The sequence below is a fragment of the Hipposideros armiger genome, unplaced genomic scaffold, assembly GCF_001890085.2.
Source record: "Hipposideros armiger isolate ML-2016 unplaced genomic scaffold, ASM189008v1 scaffold_12, whole genome shotgun sequence".
Taxonomy (NCBI): domain Eukaryota; kingdom Metazoa; phylum Chordata; class Mammalia; order Chiroptera; family Hipposideridae; genus Hipposideros; species Hipposideros armiger.
The window spans coordinates 2,596,064-2,620,360 of NW_017731362.1; the positions used below are offsets into that span (position 1 = coordinate 2,596,064).

The window sequence follows — 24,297 nt, forward strand, 5'->3', positions numbered from 1 at the left end:
GCTTAGAGAAAAGTCCTCCAAATACCATTCATCACCCATCAGCCACTAGCACCACTTCTGTCACCAAATACTATCACAGAGACCTATTTGCATATTATTCCTTTGTATTCTAGTGCCCATCTGGGTACCAAAATGAACTAAGCATGAATGCTTGAGAAAGAAGATATTTCATCTTCCCATACTAATAAAAATACCAACCACTCTTACTGCAGAATAGAAATAAGTGTATAAACATTACTAAAATCTGTATTTATAGAAACATATGACACCTTGCTATTGAAGTAGGCCAACAAAGAAAGATTTTAATGAAGTCATAAAGTTTTAGAAGACGTGACTCCTACTGTCCTTAGGGTAAGACCTAGCACATGTATGTGTTATGTGTGTTTTACTCACTGCATACTGGAACTTTTCATTATATTCACGATCATTGGCTTTCACAATCCGTTCCACTTCTAAGGAGAAAGAGAAATCAGGTATGAAATTAAATTTTCAACCCAAAGAAACGTATAACTCATTAAACTAACATCACTTAGGTTACTTTGATTTTCGTCAAGGTTGCAAGAATTCTTTCCTTTGAAATTTGAAGGGCATTGGTTTTTTTCCAGCCTAAATGCTGGAACATGTATTGGAAAGTCTCAAAATGGAAAGCTGAAATGTTTCTCATTGTCTTTCTGATGCCAGCCATAAAGCAAAACAGTATGTGTCTCCAATTTCTACATCACTTCAGCTCCACCAAAGACATTTTCTCTTAAGCTCAAGTGGTTCCTAAAGGAGAAGGAGCTGCTAAAAGTCAAATGCCACCCTGGAAAGGGATTTTTTTTTCTTTTTCTTTTCCTTTTTTTTTTTGTTTCAAAGTCACAAAATATAACATAGCCAATCACAACCATACTCAAGCGTCCAGTGACATCACTGACCTTATGGTTATGGAGCCAAAGGTGATATTTTTAAACAACCCAGGCTTATTGAGATGGCCTTCACATCATCTGGAGACTGAGGCCTGCCTTTAGCCAGAAGTGGCCAAAAAAGAAAATCTCTTCTGAAAGCAAAGGAAGAGTTCTAGCTCAAGATGGTGACCTAGGAAGTTTGCGAATTCACCTTCTCCCATAGACACTACAGCTATAAATGGAAAATTTTCCTCTGGAAAAAAAAAAAAAACCTAAAACCTGGCAGAGTGATCCCTTCATATCAGGCCAACCAGAGGTAAACCACATGGAAGCAGGTAGGAGAGGCTGAGACACAAGTTCACCATGAACCCCACCCCTGGTGCGCTGACCCACCATCAGGAGGGAACTCAAAACTGGAACTTCTCCTTGAGGAGCAAAGGGTTTGCACCCCACATCAGGCATGCCAATCTTTAAGACCAGCACCTGAGAAACGAGCCCCAAGCATTCCGCTTTGAAAACCAATGGGGTTCACATCCCCGGGGCTGTGGTGACCTGAGGACTGGCTATTAAAGGGCCTGTGCAGACTCACCCACCCCAGGGCCCTGTGCAGAAGCAGCCCTTTGAAAGCACCCATATAAAATCTTATATGAAAAAGACTCACTTGCTAATTTGAAAGCTTTGGCCTGAGGAGTAGGAACCTACTGGGATACTCTCCAGGAGTACCCTCCAGGCTGGTGCGCCCCATCTCCCTGTTCTTCTGCCTGACTAAAGCCAGCCATCTTCCCCCGCCCCCCCCCTTTTTTTTATTTTTTTCCTTTTTTGTTTTCATTTTCGTTTTATTCAACAGGTGCCATCTTTGCCCTCCCCCTCTGCCTGCTCCAGCCAGTGGGTACTGTCTTCACGCTCTCCCTCTGCCACATTCCAGAACACCAGTATCTCCCAGAGGGGAGCTTCCACACATGTCTGGTGCCCTAGTGTTTACATTTGATGACCCTGCTTTTGCAGCTGCCACCCAGGGGGCACCCCTTGATCACCTGGCTCTGGAGGCCAGGGGATCTTGTATTCCTGGGTCGCATGGGACTAGAACAATCAGAGATTCAGTTCTTGGCAGACTACTGCCTTCAGGGCATTGCACAGACAGCAGACTGAAACACACCCCCAGTCTTGCTGAGAAAGAGGCCTATTTGCTTGTCCATAGCTTTGGCCTAACAGGCAGGCTTCTGGTTCGACACACTTATAGAGAACTATGAAGGGGCTCTCGGGGAACGAAGGCTGATAAACACAATCTTGGCACTCTCCCTCTGCCTCGTTCCAGCTCACTGGTATCTTCCAGAAAAGGTCTTATATGTCCTTCTCTGGAGCCCTGATTTTTGCGGCTGCTGCCCAGGGACACCTCTACATTGCCTAAAAGCGAATGTGTACACCTGTACAAATAACAAAATAAAAGGATAGCAAGCCCAAAGGTTATGATTTAAATTTTGTGAAGGGCAAAAAAAAGATAGTGCCCCAGAAACACCAGTGGAGCATATGTTTGTAGTAAGGGTAGCAAGCGCTTACTCCATGTTTACTGAATCCAGAGTTGACAAAAGGGTAATGGTGGAATAATGAAAGTTATGGGAAGAAGGTCAGGCAAGTAACTACCAGACGTCAATGTTGGATTCTCATGGTAAGTGACTTGACCATCTCCCCTGGGAGCCCTTTAATCCCACAGCTTTCCACCTGTGTAAGTGATATGTGAGAAAAAGTCTAAGGATGGGGTTATGAGTCTGAATTTAGAGAAGGTACATACAACCACAGAGATAAAGGAGACTGGAGGGTGGAAAGTAAGTTGGAGGCACATATTAGGGATAGGAGAAGTAAGACCAAGACGAAACCAAAGATAAGGAGAGCTGGAAGTAGAAAGGAGATGAGAAAGATGAAAGAGATGAAGAGGGGAGGAAGAAAGAAATGGACATATCCTCGTACTCACTCCCTATATGCCTGGCACCATGAATTGTAAGAACTGCCTTTCCCCAAAAGTCCAAGAGAAATCTAAATGTCTCTAGAGCACCTATGGCTCAACTTCCAACTATGAAGTTCACTTCTGAGGACTACTCCTGACAAATGACACCCTGTCTTTGGTGTTGGTTGGGTTTCTACCATTTGTAGAGTATTTTTGTCTGTTTGACATCCACTAACATGGCTTCCTTCTTATCCATCTAATAAAGTCAGTTCCCTGTGATTGTTCCTGCTTTCCAGTGTAGCTCACCTAATTGCTGATAAGAACAATATTGGACTGATGTCCATAGCTGATGACACCTGCAATAACTCTGAAATCCAGGACCCACCAAGAAGTAACATGTCAACCAAATATCCTCTGGGAGAAATAATTCAAACTCTGCTATAAAAGTTCCATCCTGTCTTTCTCGCTGATTCCCCAACAAAGAGCAAGAATATCAAAGTCCAAAATGGTATTTTGGAGGGTAAGGAGACTTAAAAGCTTTAAAAGTTAGATGATTTGTTTATCCATCCCTACCTTATCTCAGGCAGTGTAAAACTGCTGACAGGAAAACAATTGAGAGGGTGGAGGGCTCTTTCCTGCATGGCAAAGCTTAACCTAGTCCACTGGCATCCTGTATGTAATTTACAGATTAACTTTAGCTGTAAATCAAAAATCAGATATGCTCATTTGTTCACTAATTGGCTTTGGTTTAGATCACATGCATTTAGATGATGGCCATTTTTTAATTTCACTTTTATATGGAGCATGTGCAAGTACAGAATCCTATAGTTCTAATTTTACTCACTCCAAACACCAAAATATTGACTCCTGTCCAGTGTCTCCACGTAACCACCTTCCCCACAAGGGCTGAGAATAGCAATTTCCCAAAATGGCCAAAGGAATAATTTCTGTATTAAGAAAGCTTAGATCCTCTTCTGGGTGTCCACATTGCCCTTGTTCCATGATGAGACCTTGTTAAGAGCCAGGAAGTCTTCTTTTTGCCTCTAAATCCTTATTATTATTAAGTTTTCATCTTTGCTTCTGTACTTCCAGTAAGTATTATCTTTCTGAACTGAGCTTTCATGAACAAATTCTGACAGATTTTCTATCCCTTCACTAAGCTCTGCAAAATTCTGGCTTTGGTTCTAAATCCCTATAATTTTCTGCCTTTAACCTGACTATGCTGGGCCTGAATTGCCTTTGCAGGAACTGACATTCTTTCAGTGCTATGACAGTGCGTGCCTCTTGGCAATAATTCATACCCTGCAAGAAGAGGAAGCTAAAAACAAATCCCCCATAAGCAACTCTCATTGAGAATTCAATGAGAGGTTCAATGACTTAATGCCTAATATTTCACAGGCATCATCATGGTTACCTTCCAGATATGAGAGTAATGAAAGGAAAGTACTCCCCATGGGATTTATGATTCACCAATGTAAGCTCACTCCTGCACAATTGATATCACTGAGTTGTCTGATTCCAAATAGGAGTAAAGTGATACACACGAATATATAACATAGTAAATTAGCATATACTTAAAGTGGAGTAAAAGGGTTTTCAGTTCAAGATAGCAAACTGAGTATGTCTTTCTACCTTCCTTCCCTCTCACATCCCACTGAAATGACAGAAAATACGTTTAAAAAAACAACAACAACAATAGCAACAAAACAGTGCTGGAAAATAAGAGTGGGGGTTAGTAAAGCTTCATAAATTTTAAACAAATTCTAGAAAATAAAATAGAAATGAGCTGGAATCAAGTTGACGAAAAAGAAAGAAAGGGATAAGACTAGTTCTAGGCAAAAGAATTATAAGAGTGGTCTTCCCAATAGAGCTCAGAGGAGTTCCAATAAATACAAATACAGTCAATAAATACAAAGCTTCAGAGAGTGCCATAGATAGGGTGACAGTCCCAGTTCATGCCTATTGGCTTGGCAAAACAACTAACAGTGTCCCCTTTCATTCTCAAAAGTGTCCCAGTTTGGAAGATAAATTGATCACCTTTGTTTTGGAGCATCACCAGAATAATTAAATAATTGAGCCACTGGTCCCTGCCATAGTCTCGCTCCTTGCCCACTACAGAGAGTAGGCAACATGCCTGGGGAGGAAACCAAGGGTGGGTGTTCAGGGCTAAGAGAGAAGCTATTTTGAAACAACACATCAGTTCCGGCAGACTCAGGTCCTAGCAAGGCCTGCCTTACTGAGGCAGCTGTGGTATCTGCCAGACTTTCTGACTAACCCACAGTGCTATAGACTGAATGTTTGTATCATCCCAAAATTTGTATGTTGAAACTTAATCCCCAATGTGATGGTATTTGGGGGGTTTTTGGAAGGTACCGTATTTCATATATATATATATATATATATATATATATATATATATATATATATACACACACACACACACGTAAATGTATAAGACGCACCTTATTTCGAAAAATTTGGGGTCTAAAANGTAAATGTATAAGACGCACCTTATTTCGAAAAATTTGGGGTCTAAAAACTGGGTGCATCTTATACAGTGGTTGTAGATTTCAAATGCCATAGATGGAACTGAGGACGAGGCAATATATGAAGACAGTGATTCATCATCAGACACAGATGAGGACAAGCTAATGGTCGGGAGTTTTGACAGTGATGAGTTGTATAAATTTTATGATGAATAAAACTTGAGTTCAATAACTTTATGTAATACATTTTTTTTCAAATTTTGGGCCCCAAAATTAAGGTGCGTCTTATACATGGGGAAATACAGTAATTAGGTCATGAAGGTGGAACTCTTGTGAGTGGGAATAGTGCCCTTATAAAAGAGGCCCCAGAGAGCTCCCTGGCCCTTTCATCATGTGAGGACACAGCAAGAAGACAGCTGCCTATGAACCAGGAAGCAGGCCCTCACCAGCCACCAAATCTGCTGATGCGTTGATCTTGGACTTCCCAGACTCCAGAACTGTGAGAAATAAATTTATGTGTTTTGTAAGCCAGCCAGCCTATGGTATTCTGTTAGAGCAGCTACAACAGACTCAGAAAAGCCTCTCTGTGAACTGGCTAAATCACTGGCCCTCCTATTTAAAGGAGAGGTCTGGCAAGGCAAAACACCTTTGCAACTGCACTAGTCCATATAGTCCTTCATTTGTAAATACAAACCATCAACTGTAAGTCACCAGAAATATGAGAAAAACTAATAGCACAAAGGAGAAAGATCCAAGGGGAAGAGATAATGCTGAAAACAGGTAGGGAAAAGGGTTGTTTTTCTTTTTAATTCTAATTAGTACCTTGAAGATAGTCAAGAAGTCATGGCATCCATGAAACAAGAACAAGCTGATAGGAACAAAGAAAACAAAGAACAAGAAAGAATTCTCAGAAATTAAAAATACTTAATGGACAAACTATATAGCAGAATGAAAAATTAGATTGAAGAACTCTTTTAAAATATATATCTAAATGACAATGAGGAGAAAAATGTGAAAGAAAAACTTAGGGGAAGGGAACATAAACAATGGATGGGAGGAAATAATCAAATAAACAGTAGAAATTTCTCTGCACCAGAGTAAGGCCTAAGTCCTCAAAGTGAAAGGGCCACTAAGTGCCAATAAGGATGGATGAAAATGGACCCACAGATCTTCATAAAATTTTGAGCTCCAAAAACAGAGAGAAAATATTAAAAACTTCCAGAAGGAAAAAAAGATGGTTAATCCCAGAATCACAAGACTCAGACCCCAAAATTTCTCATCTGCAATAAGGATGATAGAAGACTTTGGAGTGATGCCTTACAGTTTTAAGGAAAAATGTTTTTGAACTTAGAATTCTATACCCAGCCAAATGATCAATCAAGTGTAGAGGGGCGGGCCGGCCGAGTGGCACAATGATTAAGAACTGGCTTGGGATGCCAGAGGGCACCGGTTCGGATCCCACATATGAGGGCCAGTGACACTGCCCTCCACAACTAAGATGCTGAACAACAGCTCAACCTGGAGCTGGGTTGCCATGAGTCGCCGGCGACGGCGTAGGCTGCAGCCCCTGTGGCAGTGGGTTGCCATGGGCTACCGTGTGTAGACAGCAGCCAGCGTGAGCGGCCAGCAGCCACAGTGAGCGGCTGTCCAGAAACCAGCGACTGATCTGCCTCGCCCGGGAAGAGCGCGATGATGGTGCCAACTTGAGCCAGTGAAGCAACGTCCTCCACAACTAGACTGAAGAACAAAACGACAGCAACTTGTCTGTTCCCCTTCCCCCAATTCCCCAGCACTGTTCCCTTCCCCCCAATACCCAAATAAAAAAAATCTAAAAAAAAAAAAGTGTAGAGGGGCAATAAAAACATTTTTAGATATGCAAGAGTGTTTACATGCAATACCATCTCCAAAATAACTACTCAAGAATATGTAATAGGGAAAATAACAGTTTAAATTTTAAAAGTAAAGTGTAGTGGAAGAAAATATAGAAACAAGGATGATGACCAACTAAAGTCAACAATGAAAATAAAAATGCCTGACACGATGTCCTATACACCTGTTCCAGGTGGGCTACAAATTCTATAAATTCCCTTTATTTCATAGCCTATAAAGTAAAAATAAACCAATTTCTCGGGAAAAGAACAATTATGTATTAGTTCTTGGCTCAAACAATAATTTCTCTAACAAATCCTCATAAAGAAGTTATTGTTTGATATAAAGACTATAAAAAGAGTTTTTCAGAGCAACAACCCTAGGGATATCATCCCAAACACAGTTCAGAAGGCCCAATGAGAGTCTTTGTACTCAATCTCTGCTGAGCTGATTAAATTCAGGAATGTATTTTAGGATATTGAGATGAATAAATGAACATGTCCTTTCAGCAATCATCCTAATTATTACTTCTCTCAACTACACTTGTGCTAAATATTAAATGACTGTGAGCTTGAGATGGAACTTCCTAGAAAATATTGTACCTAGAGGACTGCTATGCTGTGTTCCTAGCTGAGCACAGATCCATAAGACAAAAGATCGAGCTGGTAATAGTGTTAGCATTCTTTTGTGACAGCTGAGAAGACTAACAAAGACATGTGCCTGGGTAAGAAGGCATTCTTCACCATTTCAATGAGGAAGAAATAGCCATTAGCAGAAAGAATTATCTTAGATACTTGTTTTGAATCTGCTCCAGAATATAGAAAAATAGTTAAGCCTTCAAAGGCCTACTCCATGTAGGGTGATGGATATAGCCTTCAGTCCCCATAAAGGCCAATATAATTTGATGTTTGCCTCAATCAAATAAAGCATGAATGAAGCACTTACAGAATATTTATATTTGAGTCATGTGATTCTTGTTGTATGATCCAAGATAACTAAATGAGGACACCTCATTTATTTCATGAAGTCATTTATAAATCAGTTAAATGTTAGGGAACATTTCATTTCAGGATTATTGGATTATTGACATATAGCTTACACCCTCCCTCCCCAAAATAATTATCTGATAGGGTGGATGGTTTGTTTGAGCCAATCCTGGTTTCAGATAATAAAACCATATTCATTTATGTTTACATGTATGCTTGTTGCTTTATTTGGAAGAAAGACATACATCTAGAAAACCCAAAAGTGTTATCAGGTCACTAAGGCACAAATTTACAAGATAGGAAAAAAATAACACTACTCTGCTGCAAATTTTTAACTGCAGTCAAGATGTTGTTCCCGTTAGCAAGAATTTTTGGACCTATAAAAATGAGAGTTTGGTGAAAGAGCTCTCATACAAGAAAAAGAGGTCTGGATCTTGAAGAAGAGGCCCAAGATCTTCCACCAAACTGTTTATGTAAGCACATTTAAACTTGTGACCTCTTCTTATCTATGGCTCCTCAGTAAAATAATGTCACTTTGTGTTGCCATCATTAAGTGGGAAAAATGCATGGAAAGCACTTTGGAAACAGAAAAATACCAGAAAACTCTTTTTAAAAAAAATAATAATAATAGCAAATAAAAGGTGAAAAAAGGAAACCTTGGATAGTCAGTCTTAAAGTGGCTTACATTATTATTTCTGAAGAGGATCTGAAGTAATTTTCTGAATATTTTCAGTAGAAATTGGCAAATACCCATTGATTCTACTCCAGGTCCTCTAAGGCAACATCCAACTCCTAATCTGGACTCTTCTCCCTCATAATATAATAAATTAAACATTACCCAGCTTCCACTTCCAGGAGGCAAAAGAAGCAAATCATTTACCTTTTTTTTATTAGTTTGCCTGTGAACACCTTAGTATTTAAGATCAGTTAGTGAATATAGCAGCTAGAAGACCAAGAGTAAGGGCAAGGTTTAGGAGGCTTCCACTAGACCTGTGAGTGATCACAACTATGAGTCCTTCCTTAAGGAACAGGACTGTCTTTCTTCAATTAACACCAGAGTATTTTGCCCTTCACCAAATGTGGTTTAGGAGAAAGCCTTCAGGCAATTGGCTTTAGATCGTCCAAAGTCATGAAATGATGAAGTACAGAGAACTTGGGGTCTCTGTATACAACGCTAATGACATGGACTCATATTTCCTCAGCAAGGTTGGTCCCAATCCAAAAGCTAAAGGATGTCTCTAAACGTGGAGTGTCATTTGGGTTTTGTTGAAGGTGGTGGTTTTGGGGATTGGGTCAGAAATCTCAGAAAAATCCCCTCAAGCCAAATCAATAACTTAAGCTTTTTCCTTTCCTAATTTTCTTTCATTCTTCACAATCTGGTCTGTGTGGTTGGGAGCCAAACTAATTCATTAAAGACATGAGAAAAGAACAATGAGTCGGGAGAACTTTGAAGAAAAGAGTTCCCCAGCCTCCAAGATTTCCTGATTGGACTCCAAGAGCACATTCTAATACAATTAAAATATATGTGTCCCAAATCGGGGTTTCCTATTGAAACCCAGCAGCTGGTGGGACTTAATAGACATTTAAGCAGCAAAGCAAAGAGAATCAAGGCAAAAACAAAATCTCCCCACAAATATATATGTATATATTTTTAATTCTTGTCCTCCCAAAAAAGCTCAGAAACCAAGTTAGAGGATTCAAACAAATAATAAAGGGCCTTGAGTTTGTTCTCCTCTTAGTTGAGCCGATTTGCTCATCAGATCCAGATATTTGGAAATTTTGATTTATTGGGAGCTTTATTCCTCCCATGGATTACTATAACTTCTCAAAGATATATAAAATTTTTTATTGATTCATTCTTCTTCCAACATCCAGGAATTTTATTATACAAGTTACAAGTAAAATCAGTAAAATCTTCATACGAGCCCTTGGCATGTAACTTTCTCAGTGTAGGTTCACAACTGGAGATTTAAGACCTGCTGTAATACAATGATAATAATAACAGCTCACATTTATTGAGCATTTGTTAAAAGCTAGATACTATTTGAAGTGTTTCACCTGCATTATTTCTCAATCCTCAAAACAATCCTATTCGGTACCTGCATTATTTCATCAATCCTCAAAACAATCCTATTTGGTACGTACTATTATGAGCCCCACTTTACAAATGAACAAAATAAAGACTTAGCAGATCATGCAGTAGAGTCAGAATTCAAGCACCGAACTGCCTCTCTTGTAAAAGAAGCTTGGAAGAAATTCTGCATATAAGGAGGTGGTGGATGGTACTGTGTAGAGGTGACTGAGAAATTGCAAGTTGGTGTGTGTCTGTGTCCAGAGATCGAGAAGACAGAAAAGAGGCCTCTCTCATTGAATACATTACTCCAGGATGTACTTCAAATCACAGTCCCCTTCCCCATGAGCCTCATGGCCCTGCGATCTCTTCCATTCCATTGTTTCCAGCTTCTGTGTTTCACAGAGGCCTTCCTAGAGTAGCTGTCTGCCCTCTCCTGGGATCCTTTGGCCAGTCCTTGCTGACAATACTCTCCCAAACTCCTGTTTAAAACTTACTGTTTCAGAATGCTGTTTATTTATCTACATTCTTTTACAATGTACTTATCTACAGAGAAAAAAAATCACATTTGTATGCACTGAGCCATGATCAGAATGCTTTCTGTGAAGACTGAAAATAGCTATATTTTTTTAACTACATTTCCATTCAAAAAGAAAAAAAAATCAGGATCTATCCCCCAAGGATCACAAGAGTCTAGAGGAAGCTAGAGGACATTTAATTTTCCACAGTGAGACACATTCCAGCCATCCAAGGGAAAGCAAGCCACCTGTCACAAAGTGAGAGGGGAAAAAAACAGGTGGAAAAAAAGACACGTGAGAAGGAGATCTGAGGAGGTCTCTTATCTGCTTGATATCTCATGGGTTGCACAGGAAATTGTTGTTGTTGTTGTTTTCAAAGCTTATGGTTGTCACTTTTAAATGCATGGGACTATAAATTGAGTTTCTTTGGTAAACATTGGTTTCTGTGTCTCCGACCCCTGAATCCATGTGGCAAATAAAATCTGCTGGAGCCAAGACAAAGAAATTTATTTATTCCAGAAATATTTCTTGAGCTCCTCTGAGCAAGGCTCTATTCTAGGCAGTGAAGGAAAAACAAACAAGACAGTGATCGCCTTCAAAGGGCAGACATGCCTACAAATACCCATACAGCAAGGAAGCAGAGGAGAGGCTTAGAGAGTCACAGAAACCAGGAAAGGAAAGTCAAGTCCAGATGGGTCGTTAAAAGGCATCCCCACTTGTCTCTGGCAACTCTGAAAGGAACTTGTGCTGTATACAAACTGCGGAGTGTGGTAAGTTATTCCGCCGAGCACCTTAACCAAGCTGAGATGCAGTCATTTACTGAAAAGAGACGGAATTTGGAAGAGGTGGTGTGCCGCCTGAGATGGAGTAAAATGTAAACTTTGCAAGAAGACATCTCCAGTTCTTCAGCTATTCCTCCTAAAAGGCTATTGGACCAAGTGCGAAAAGAGCAAAAGAAAAAAATAGGAGCCTCGTTTTATTTATCTATTCGTGAAGTATTCAGATAATACATATTTGAAAAGAGATAATGGAGCCAGAACTTTGGGCAGAAAAGAAATCTGCCCTATTTTCACCCCCTCATCTCCCCACACTCTGGTCCAGGCTACCTCACCTCTCTCAGCGGCAGTAGCCTCCCCTCGGCACGTTCCGCTTCTACCCCACCCGCTACGATCTACTTTCAATAGAACAAGAGTGATCCTCTTAGGACTGTGTTCATTTCCTATTGCTGCTCTAGCAAATCACCACGAGCTTAGTTGCTTAAAACAACACAAATGTATCATCTTATTATTCTGGAAGCCAGAAGTTAGAAAATGGATTTTACAGGGCTAAAATCAAGGTGTTTCAGCAGGACTGTGTTCCTCTGGAGACTCTAGGGGAGACTGCGCTTTGCCTTTTCCAGCTTCTAGAGGCTGCCTGCTTTCCTTGGCTCATGGCCACATCACTATGACCTCTGCTTCCATTGTCACATCTCTGACTCTGACCCTCCTGTCTCCTTCTTACAAGGATCCTTGTGATTCCATGGGGTCCATCTGAATAATCCAAGATAATCTTCGCATCTCAAGATCCTTAGCTTAATCATGTCTGCGAAGTTCCTTTTACCATGTAAGGTAACGTAGTTACAGGTTCCAAGGATTAGGACACAGACATTTTGGGGAAAGGGGGCATTACTCTGTCGACCACAAAAATTATTTCTCCTTTGCTCAACATGCCCAGTGTTGCTCCATCTCAAAAGAGAAGTGAGTTCTTCCCAAGGCCTTCAGGGCCCTGCTTGACCTTGACACATCCACTCCTGTTACCTCCCTGACCTCAGATCTCCACCGGAGGCAGCCTTACCACGAAGCTCATGACCTCACTGTACTATCCATTCCGAGGCCCTCAGAGTAGCACTAAAAGTGTGTTTTCATTATGTTTTTAGTTTGTTTGGGTTTTCATTCGAAAAAGTATTTTAGCCACAAGGGCTAAGACCATTAGCTCTTCCACTGTAATTTTCCCCCATCACCCTTTGCCTCATGTCAGATGGTGCTGGGGTCCAGAAAATGGACCTTTTCTCTGATGGTACCAAAGAAAATGTCCCATGCCCTTTCCTCTCTGGACACCAGTAGTTATTAGAATGTAGAAGGGAATTCACCAGCAGATGCTAATCCCAGAGTTACAAGAGAGAGTTTATGAAATCAGCACTGTCTTAAGTATGTCACTGATGGGCCAGTGATGACAGGCACTTCATTTCATGGGCCTCATTTTTAGTTAAACTAAGAAAATAGATGATTTTGAAGCAAAAAAATTAGATCCAATTTCACAGACAAATTACTATAGTAGACAAAAAGCAAGGTCAAACAAAAACTAATTCCTTCACAAGTGTAACTGCAAAACTACCTGAGAAACAGATTTTGGATTTGTTGTTGTTGTTCCATTAAGTGATAAGCCCAAGGAGAAATAAAACTCTTTAAACACACATACTAATACACATGCATGTACTTTTATAGGCACTGATATGCTGCCTATAGGGTAGGTTCCATGTCTTATTCATCATTTTTATCACCAACCCTCTACTGCAGGACCAACCCGGTGCCTGCTAAATAGTATATGCTCAAAAAAATGCCTGGGAAGTGGTTATATAAACTTCAACCAAAGAATGGCCTCATTTGTAGGCACAGTAGATGCAGTGCTTGGGGCCCACAATACTTTGGGGGGAACACAAAAATGTTTAAATTTTCAGAATATTTTAAAAGTCAGGAGAAAAAGATAAATATAATAATAATGGACACATAATAATGAATTCAACCTGTATTATATTTGTCTTTATGCCCACAATCATAAAATATAATGTTCAGTGTTTTTTGGAGGACGGGCCTATGAAAGACATAATGTGACTGTGGTCTGATTTTTCCCACCCCACGCCCCATAAACACACTATAAGGGCTTCCCTGTGGAGTGGTGTATGCTGACTCCACAAACCGAACATTTTGGAGTCAAGAACAGTTTTAGCTTATTTAAAGAAAGCTTTTAATTATCTACCTCCTTTGCTTCCCATATTACCAAACTACATGAAATCTTAATTAGGTATTTTATACATGAACAAACCGCTTCCTGATTGCTTTGTAGAAACGCACATATATGCTTTAAAATGATTGTCTTTGGGCCTCCCATGTAGCTATACAGCAAGGGTGAGTTACAAAGAACAAACAGAAAATAGACTGTAATCATAACATTTTAAATATCTGAGTCAATTAGCTGGAATTTTTCACATCTTGAAGCAGGTGAGATTTATACAAATATGGGGATAATAAATAAAGCATATCTGGGAGGAAATTATTGTTTTCCCAGAACACCATAGCTGGGTTCCTGATGATGTTGTGTCTCTATCAGTATAAGTACACCTTAATTAAATGTTGCAGATATTAAATATCTCATTAAGGTAAAATACCACTTCTGCATGATTTTTCCCCTGACAACTCCAAGTTGATTAGAAGGTCTCTAGTCTGTGCTCCTCTGGCAAATATACCACTTATAATGATGTTTAGTAAACTCTTTTTAAGTATCATTGCTATTGTAAACTTAGCAATTGTGTGAGGATACATGTATTTTATTGAATCATAAAAAGCTACTTGAAGTCAAAAAAAGTCGACATTAACCTAGCATACCATAGGGACTCAAACAATGTTTGTTGGCCGACTGCATAAATGAGTGAATATTTTAGGTTACAAAAGCACTCCAGTCTATTACCAGATCTACAGGAACTAATATAACCTCAAGATGCATCAGTCACAATCATGGTGATGCAAATGATGGTGACACAAATGTCGGTCTCTCAAGTCACATAGCCATTGTAACAAGTCCAAAAAAAAGGGACTGGCCTCAGCTTTCTCTGCAGATCAGTGCCAGAGCAGATAAAGACCCAGCCAAGTCACCAAAACATATCAAAACCTACAACAATAAATCCTATTGGAAACTTGTCCCAGTTAAAGCTGGTGAAGCACATGTTTACACTGTGAAGACTATACTAGTGTTGGGGCCAGCCAAGTGGCTTAGTTTGTTAAGACACAAGCTCTGAGCAATAGAGTCGCAGGTTCGATTCCCACATGAGCAGTGAGCTGCACCCGAGCTAAGCTGCCAACACGTGGCATGATGGCTCAGCTGGTAAGAGCACGTGCTCCTAGCAACAAGGTTGCCAGTTCGACTCCCGCATGGGATGGCGGGCTACACCCAACCACAACTAAGATTGAACATAGCACCTTGAACTGAGCTGCCCTGAGCTGCCAATGGGCAGCGGATGGCAACTGGACTTGGAGCTGAGCTAGCTGCGCCCTCCATAACTAAGACTGAAGGACAACAACTTGGCTGTTCCCCTTTTCCAATTCCCCAGTAAAAATCTTTAAAAAAAAAAAGAAAGAAAGAAAGAAAGAAAGAAAGAAAAGAAAAAAGACTATACTAGTGTTTTGTTTTTGTTTTTGTTTTCTTTCATTTGAAAAGAAAAAATGATGACAATAATTCTAAACTCTTAAATTGGCATTGCGAATATGAAAGCATTGCCCCAGAAGGTAGAACTAATGACCTCTGAATGGGAACTACATTGCGACAGATTTTGGCTCATTATGAAGCTAAATGTTGCGGTAAATAAGTGTCCAAAGAGGGAATGGACTGCACCATGAAACAATTGCCTATCGAGGTAAGTTAATCACCTGTCAGAGATGTTATTAGATGGAGAAACAAGGCATTAGATAAACTCTAATCCAGCCTTTAGTCTCTAAAAAGTCTATGGTCAAACATAAATAAAATAGCAGTAATAAATTAAACACGTGTACATTGAAGGAAAAATTACATAATAGTCTGTCACTGACTAACTAGAGACAAAAGAGAACATCAATACTATCTGGCCAGGATGCTATATCAAAGAAACCGAACTATTGTTAACGCTGCTCACCTAGACCAATTACCCAAACAAGAAAACCACATGTGTTTCCAGTCATCATGAACCCAAATTATTTCTAATTGCGAGAGCTTAGTTTTAAATGTTGGTGTATTTGTATAATGTAATGTTGCTTCGAAAGAAAAAAATGAAAAACTAATGATACTTGCAACTATATAGATACATGTCAAAAAGCTTAATGCTGAGTAAAAGAAGCAAGACATAAAATGCGTGCTGTATTATTTCATTTATGTCAGTTTCAAAAACAGGTAAAACTAGGGGCAGCCAGTTAGCTCAGGTGCTTAGAGCGCAGGCTCATAACACCAAGGTTGTGGGTTCAATTTCCACGTGGGCCAAGGAGCTGCGCCCTCCACAACTAGATTGAAGACAACTACTTGACTTGAGCTGATGGGTCTTGGAGAAACACATTGTTTCCCAATAAAATTTCTTAAAAAAAATAAAAATCAAGTAAAACTAATCTGATAGAAATCAGAAGATGGTTGTGTGGCGTGCAGGGAGAATAAATGAAAAAGGGCACAACAGAACTTTCTGGGGTGATAGAAATGTTCTATATCTTGTTTTTAGGCAGTAGGTATGTAGGTGTATAAAATAGTCAAAGCTCATCAAATGAACGCTTAAGATGTGCGCGGTTTTTATATATAAATTACACCTTTGCAAAATAAAATTTAATTTAAAAATCATATTCACTTTGTATCATCTGAAGAACTCAATACTTACCAGGTGATTTCTTTTTACTGCAGAACATTATTGCACTTGATTACTTTTCACCAGGCCTCAGCAGCTGGCCTACATAAGAAAACAAGAAAAGTATACAACATTAGCATTTGAAAAATGCTCATGAATCATAAATTTCCATCCTTACACTTTCTTCCTGGTCAAATCTAGATGAGTAGGAAGTCACTGGCACAATAAGGAACAGCAGATTCCATTTGTTAGGCTTCAATATAACTAGATAAAAATAATTCTATAATTTAGAATTCTATAGAGGTGATATGGAACAACTTAAGGTAAGCACAAGTGTGCTATTTTCAGTTTGGCATTTAAATTAAGACAAATTTGCTAATATATCCAAAACCTTATGAATCAGAATATCTCAGGGGTGAAGCTCCAGGATCTGCCTCTTTTTAAAATAATAGTTGACATGTAACATTGTAATAGTTTCAGGTGTACAACATAGTGACTAGACATTTGTATCAGCATCTGCCTTTTATTCAAGTGCCGTAGGTGATTCCTTCCGACAGCCAGAGCTGGGAACCACTGCTAACTTGCAGGAGTTATGTGTGAGAGGAAATTACTGGCCTGGCTCTAGAGAAACAAAATACAATTAAAAATTTTCCTCAATTTATTCTCAGGTATATAATCTTCCCCTGGTAATTATTTAAAAAGCCAGAATAATGTCATTATTACCTTTCTTTTTTTCCCCTACATGTGGTCTAATTTCCTTCATATGGTAAACTCTACTACAGATTTAGACTAACTAAAGAGAAAACCAAGTGACTTCAAGCATTTAGAACCCAATAGACCATGGAAATGGACTCTCAGGCATCTTAGCAAACATACAACAAGGTATGCAGAAGTACTAAATGCTTACTCTTTCAGTTAGAAAGAAATGACTTATTTGCTTTCTGCTCAAAGACGTGGTGTGACAGGATGCAGTAAACATACTTAAAGAAGCTGGTCAGTCATATGGAGACCAAAAAAAAGAGGAAGAACAATGCTTATGGCTTAGTAGTTACCAGAAAGTAAGATGCACAGGAATTTCGTCAAAACCAACTGCTCCACTGCAAACTTCTCAGAGTCTAAAAACCCTGAAACCAGTATTTCTCCCTGTCATGCCCCCAGGTCTGTGAGTTCCCACCCACCACCTCCAGGAAAAGCAACAGCTTACTAAGGGCACAGCCTGACAAATAGGGCTCATTGACATTTGGGAGGACCCACTGCTTTTCTAAAACTGATAAATCTGAGCAAGTAGATGGGGGTGCTGCTGCCAGGTGCTTCTAGAAGCAGGGACAGGTTCTCAAACATAACCCATCAATAATGCTTCTGTTCCTCCTCCTACACCTTCTACCAACTGCCACCAAGGATGCCCAAGACAATCCCCGCTCCCTGTCCTCACTACTCCTCCCACCGCAGCCCCAGGCAGCAGCTGCCTCTAGGACATGACAGCTGGCCAGTGATTGCCTTTCTCCTGCACTCCTCCTAACAGGTTCCCCTGCTCCGGCCTTGGCCCCCTATGGACCAAGGTCCACATGGAAGCCAGAGTCATCCTCAGAAAAGGTAAATGACATCATGTCATGTCCCTACTTACAACCCTCCAATTATCTCCCATTGGCCTTAGAAAAAAAGATGGAATTCTAACATGACTCCTTGGACCCTCTGTAGCCTAGTCCCTGCTCATCTTTCTATCCTGATTTCCCATCACTCTCCTCACTGCCTGCATTCCTCACGTCTATACTTCTTCCTGTCTGAGGGCCTCCACACACGCTTCCCTCTGCCTGTTACCATCAATCCCATTGCCAAACAGCACTTTCACCTGACCAACTCCTACTCCTCTTTCCAATATCAGCTCATACATTGCTTCCTCTAGGAGGCTTCTCCTAACTTCCCAAATCAGAGATAGGATCACCTCCTATGTGCTCCCACAGAATCCAAAACTTCCCATTTCAGAGCCCCTATCACTCGAGAACACATTTGCCTATTATATTGGCTGTTTCCCCATTAGTCCACAAACTCCAGTAGGGCAGAGACCTCATCTGTCTGGTCCATAGTTGTATCCCCAGTATCTAATGCATACCTGACGTATAGCAATGCTCAATAAACATTAGCTAAATGAAAGAATGATTGATGTCCTCAATCTCTAAGAAGAATGGAACAAGGTCAGATCAGCAGGGCTCCTGGAGAAACTTGGCTGGAGAAGCCAGCTCTGGGCCTGTGAGGTGAAGAGCAAGGGAGGAAAGTCTGGTCGACAGAGGAGGTCCAGGTGCCTCTCCTATGGCTGTCCCTGAAGCCTGGTTGGCCCTGGGAGGATCCTGGCATTGGAACTGGAAAGGGCTTCCCCTGGAGTTGGAGCTGCAGCAGGAAGATAATTAAAGACAAGTGCACACAGCATGCAGTGTGGCAATTGCAGATTCATTAATCATCTGTGGGGAAAAGAATGGGAGGCATTTATATGATAAAGATGCTAGAAAATTAGAGGGAGCAGCAGTGCTGTTTACTGTTTTTATTTTATTTTTATTATCATTAAATTGCTTCCAGTCACCTGTATTTTCTTAGGCTGTCACAATTACAAATCTTTGAGGATTACACAAGAAACACACAATCATAATGGTATAATTTAAACTTTCAAAGGGCTAAGAGTCTCAGGTCTTTTTAATTACCCCCCTGGCAGTTGGCCCTGATGAGTTGAATTAGGTAAACCCCCAAGGCAGGTTCTAGACCCCACATTTTGTGATTTTATCACCAACCTGGGGGCATGTAGGGCTATGAAAGAGCTGTGCCCTGGAGGGAAGAGGCATGATCTGTGGCAAAGGACCCAATTTTATATTGCTGCTTTGCTCAAAAAAAAAAAAGAAAGAAAAGGAATGGAACAAAGTCTTCCTTGCTAGAAGGAAGATGCTAAAATACATTTTACTTTTTAGCTACTATCTCTTCCCAGACTTCAGCCCCAAGTACCAGAATGGCCTAGATCTCCCCAAGCTGGAGGCTTTCTTGGCTTCCCCCTCCCTCTGGCTGGTCCCCATCCTCCTGTGTACCCCCACCTCCAGCCTAGCAAGAATCTCAAAGGACGAGCAATATTGGGCTAACACTAGAAAGAGTGTTGCAAGCAAACTGAAGAGCATGAGAAAGAAGGGGGAAATGAGCAAATCTTGGGGGAAGAAAACAAGAGGAGGCACTCTGGCTATAAAACAAGATTCACAAAAAGGACTTTTTGAGGTAAGGCCTCAAAACAGTCGGATGAAAAACCCACTTTTTCATCCATGAAAATAAACTTTCTTTGTTCCAAAAAAATAAAAAAATAGTCACAACAGATACAAAATGACAGAAGGGAGAAGAATGAATGGATTCTGTGACAATGGTGTCTATATGTGGTGGCCCCATCTGGCCAGAAGTTTCGGGCTCATCAGAGAGTTCTAACCTAACTAGTTAGGGCTTGAAAACTCTCTCTGGGGACTAGGTGAACATGTTCTGTTTTCATGGGCCCAGAGTCCCTAAAGCAGGCAAAAGCAAGAGTGATTCTTTAAGCAAGATGGCACAAGGGACTCTACACCATGACAGGTGGCAATGAAAATGTAGGCAGAAGAAATTCAATCTCTCAGGAAGTTAATAAGAGTACTGGCCACTGGCCAACTCTTTCTTTCTTTTTATTGGTTTGCTAGATTGCTTTGAGGAATTAGTACTAACAGATAACCAGTACAAAAGATGAATCTAAATATATTTGTGAAACATAAAGGTAGCTAAAGAGAAAATAACGCTGTAACCCCTCCCCCTCTCTTATTTTACATCCTTCTGTAAAGCTTCTCATTTTAAAAACCCCTGGATAATCAAGCATAAAGCAATACCATATTCTTCCTAAAATTACCTTTAAGCCATGCAGCTATTTCATTGCTTTTAATTTCTCTAGTACCACTTCCAAAGTGTCCTGGGAAACTTTGATTTTAAAGACATTGAAGAAATCCATTTTAGCCATTTTTGCTTTTGTAGAAAATATTCTCTTCTTCATAATTAACCCAGAGTGATAATATAATTACTGTAGTATGACATAAACAATATTTCTATAAGATTTGTGAAAGTTATCTCTTATTAATGATCTTGAATAAGAATCATTAAGAGTTTACATTCAGGTCCATGTTTCCTCCAACCCAATCTTTTCCTTGCAAAAGTGGCAATTAGGCAAATTTAAGAAGATTCAGTGCCAGCCAAGTGGTGCGATGGTTAAGAACTCGCTTGGGATGCCAGAGGGCCCCGGTTCGGATCCCACATATGAGGGCCAGTGACACTGCCCTCCACAGCTAAGATGCTGAACAACAGCTCAACCTGGAGCTGGGCTGCCGTGGGTCGCCGGCGATGGCGTGGGCTGCAGCCCCTGTGGCAGTGGGTTGCCATGGGCTACCGTGTGTAGCCAGCAGCCAGCGTGAGCGGCCAGCAGCCGCAGTGAGCGGCCGTCCAGAAGCCAGCAACTGATCTGCCTCACCCTGGAAGAGCGCAATGATGGTGCCAGCTTGGGCCAGTGAAGCAACGTCCTCCACAACTAGACTGAAAAACAAAAGGACAGCAACTTGTCTGTTCCCCTTCCCCTATTTCCCCAGCATTGTTCCCATCCCCCCAATTACCCAATAAAAAATCTTAAAAAAAAAAAGAAGGCTTCATACAATGTAGCAGATTCTAGTTTCATTTTGAGAAAGTGAAATTTAGTCCTTTCATTCTTGCACATTTATCAACTCACCAAAATACCCCAGCTGACCGTTGCTCCACCTCTAAAGGATGTTGGGGTAAAGAAAAAGTCATCTTTTGAAGAACTTTTCTATCAGTGAAGGTCTGAGATACAGTAAACAGAATCAGTTTCGTTTCCCTGTTTCCCTAGCTTTTCTTTGTATTTCTCACTGCAGTATTTGTTTCCCAACCCGACCCACCTTCTCTCTGAGGACTGACCCACCAGGAGGGGGACTTCCTGGGAGCCAGAACCAGGGTGAACTTAAAAGAAACTTGAAATGCCCACTTGCTTGAGGAATAGTGGACTCTGAGGATGAAAAGCTGTAATGGATTATGGAACCAGCCCCTTCTCTCCTCCTGATGTCCTCCATCTTCTCTGCTCCTACCTGTGCCTTTTCCTCCCCTGTGGCCTTAAGTTCCCAGAGGCTGAAAAGCAAAGCCTCAGTGAGTCCTCCCACCCCTGGACATGATGATCTTACAAGTCACATTTGCTGGCAACCATGCCTACCAGCCCAAGAATATTCCCTGGGGTCCCCAGGCCAGGCCCCTGAGGAATGGGGGTGCTGAAGCACAGCGCTAACACCCCAGAAAAAGGAAATCTCAGCCTTGGAAGGTGAGCCAGTAAGGGATCAGGAATCAACCTGAGCCTCTGTCCTGCATATGTGCAGCTTTGAGTGTGATGGGAAGGTGGGAGGTGTAGATAATGTTTTCATCATATTTAGTGTCAGTGACAGCTGCCAAGAGGCATAGTGCTTGCAAACTGTAGATATTGGGCAAAAGTAGAAGTAAAAAAAAAAGTAAAGCCAGTCTGTGTGTGTATACCTGTGTTTGTTAAAGTCGTGGTTAGCACAGCCAAATGTATGTATTGCTTAGCAATTACATCTAACTGCCATGCCTCAAAAATAAATTATTCTGTTTCCCGTATAATATACATCAGATTGATACTGTTGTGCATTATCATGTCAACATTGAAGTCTGTTTATATTCTGTTAAGCATGCAGCGATTACCCAGCCACAAAATGGGGGGAGCCCTGCCTCCCCCTCCTCCTCTTGTTTATCCCCTGCTCATTTTCCAGCTTAGTCTTCTAGTTTCCTTTCTCTTCCTTTCCTAGCCTGCTTTCACTGCCTCCTTTGTGCATTTTCACCTTCCTTCTCCTCATCTTGCCTTTCTCTCCCAAACCTGCCTCCCATGGCTTGGCCATATTCCTTTCTCTTCTTACTTCCCTATCCCCCACCAGCCCTGGAGTCAGAGGGCTGGGTTTGGTCCTGCTAATTCTGTTGCCTCCAGCAATTTCCCCTCCTCTCTAATCCCATCTATAAACTGGGACAATCAGGATAACTCATAGGACCATTCGGCAAACTACATCAGCTCATGCTTATGAGGAAATTAGCACAGTGCCTCCTGCTACAAAGTTAATGCTCAAAAAAGGAAAGCTGTTATTGTTTTCATTTTTAATGCATTTTTAACTCTCCACAAATTCAAGAGCCATCCCTACTGATGTTCATACATCAAACACTCATCAGGTGCCTATTCTATATCAAATTTGGGCTGGGTAGAGGGAGGCACGGATCATCAGCCCATCTCTGTCTTTCAAAAGCCCCCAGTCTAGGGAAGACAAGACAAACAGATACATGGAAAGATCACTAGAATGGCAAGTTCAGGGCTATGATAGAAGTAGGGATTGGGAACTATGGAGGTAGAGGGAAGGAAGTCACCAAACCTGCTTTGCAGAGTCACTAAAACTCTGCTTAGAGACAACGATTCCAAGTTAAATCCATTTGAAAGAAAAAGAAGAGTCTGCTCAATAAAATGAGGTAAGGACAAGCAAAAGGAGCAACATGTGGAAAGACCAAGTGTTGTGAAAGGGAAGGAAAGCTTTGGGGAGCAGTGACAGTCATGGCAACCAGATTACAGGGGCTGTAGAGTAGTGTGGTGTGATATGGAACTGGCAAAATAGATAAGAGATGGATTCTAAAAGAAGTCATCATCTTCACCATTACCATCATCATCACTATCATTTATTGGATACTTGACCTTGTGCTCAGCACTTGACATATATCCTCTCATTTAATCCTCACCATAACTCTATGGGCAGGGATTATCATTATCCCCACTTGGTAAATGAGGCGACACAGAGCACCACTATGGTCAAGACCCTGTGGTTGATCCTGTAGGTAACGGGAAGGCAGGAGAATGGTATGATAAGAATCTAGTCCCCTCCCCTTGTCCATTGGCATTGCTCCCTTGTGTCTCTCTACACAAGTGCATACCGTCAGAGTTTTTAGGACAGTTGCCCTTACAGCATGGACTGGCATGGAAAGAGATGGGGGAGTAGTGACAACAAGCAGGTGGAGCTGGAGTCTAGAAATGTTTCTACAGTTGAATTGACACAATTTATAAATAGCCCACATGTTAAGGGGCAGAACAAGGAAAAATATGGGATGACTTTTAGATTTTTGGCTTGGGACAATGAAGGGATAGCAGTGCCATTAACTAAAATGACAAATACAGCAGTGAAGGGAGAAGGAGTGAAAGGTGGAGGAGCAGAAGAGGAACTGTGGAGGGAGAATAGAAAGTTAAGCTTTAACACATTGGGCTTAAAATGTCTCTTGATCACTGAAAATATCCTCAGCACTAAAGAGAAAAAAACAGACCTGTGGATTTAGAATCAACATATGAAGAAATGTTGATGTCACGGGGAATGAATGATCTCAGGAAGAACAATAAAAAAGAGAAGTGAGGGGAAGACAGAGGGTGAGGATGAGTCAATAAAAGGACAAGGACAAAGTCCTAGGGAACACCCAGCCTCCAAAGAATGGTCAGAAAAGGATGTATAGAAATGAAAAGCTGTGGCTTTCCTTCTGTGCCCTCTACCTCTGGTCTCACCTCTTGGTCTCACCAACCCTCAAAAGATCCCTACAGACTTACCTCTGCCTGGACCTAACCCTCGTCCCAAAAGGGAGCACAGAGCCTGGCACAGAGCCTGGCAAAGGATAGGTGTTCAATAAACTGAAGCTGAGTAAAGGGGAGAGGAAAGAAAGGTAGCCTCAAATTAACGAAAGAACGTGTTTTCAAAAATACAATGATCAGGGCCGGCCGAGTGGCGCGTTGGTTAAGAACTGGCTTGGGACGCCAGAGGGCCCCGGTTCGGATCCCACATATGAGGGCCAGTGACACTGCCCT

The 24,297-nt window shown here is 41.1% G+C and overlaps 1 protein-coding gene across 1 annotated transcript in view; it reads right to left on the reverse strand.

Moving 5' to 3' along the window:
* The window catches only part of ATP8B4 (ATPase phospholipid transporting 8B4 (putative)), a 207,140-nt gene that overhangs the window by 181,000 nt on the left and 1,843 nt on the right, over positions 1-24,297 (reverse strand). Inside the window, exons 2-3 of the mRNA XM_019664027.1 lie at positions 16,401-16,469; positions 394-452 (exon numbers count right to left, since the gene is read on the reverse strand). Of these exons, the coding sequence (XP_019519572.1) occupies positions 394-452; positions 16,401-16,428 (87 nt within the window). The 5' untranslated portion in view covers positions 16,429-16,469. The remainder of the gene's footprint in view (positions 1-393; positions 453-16,400; positions 16,470-24,297) is intronic.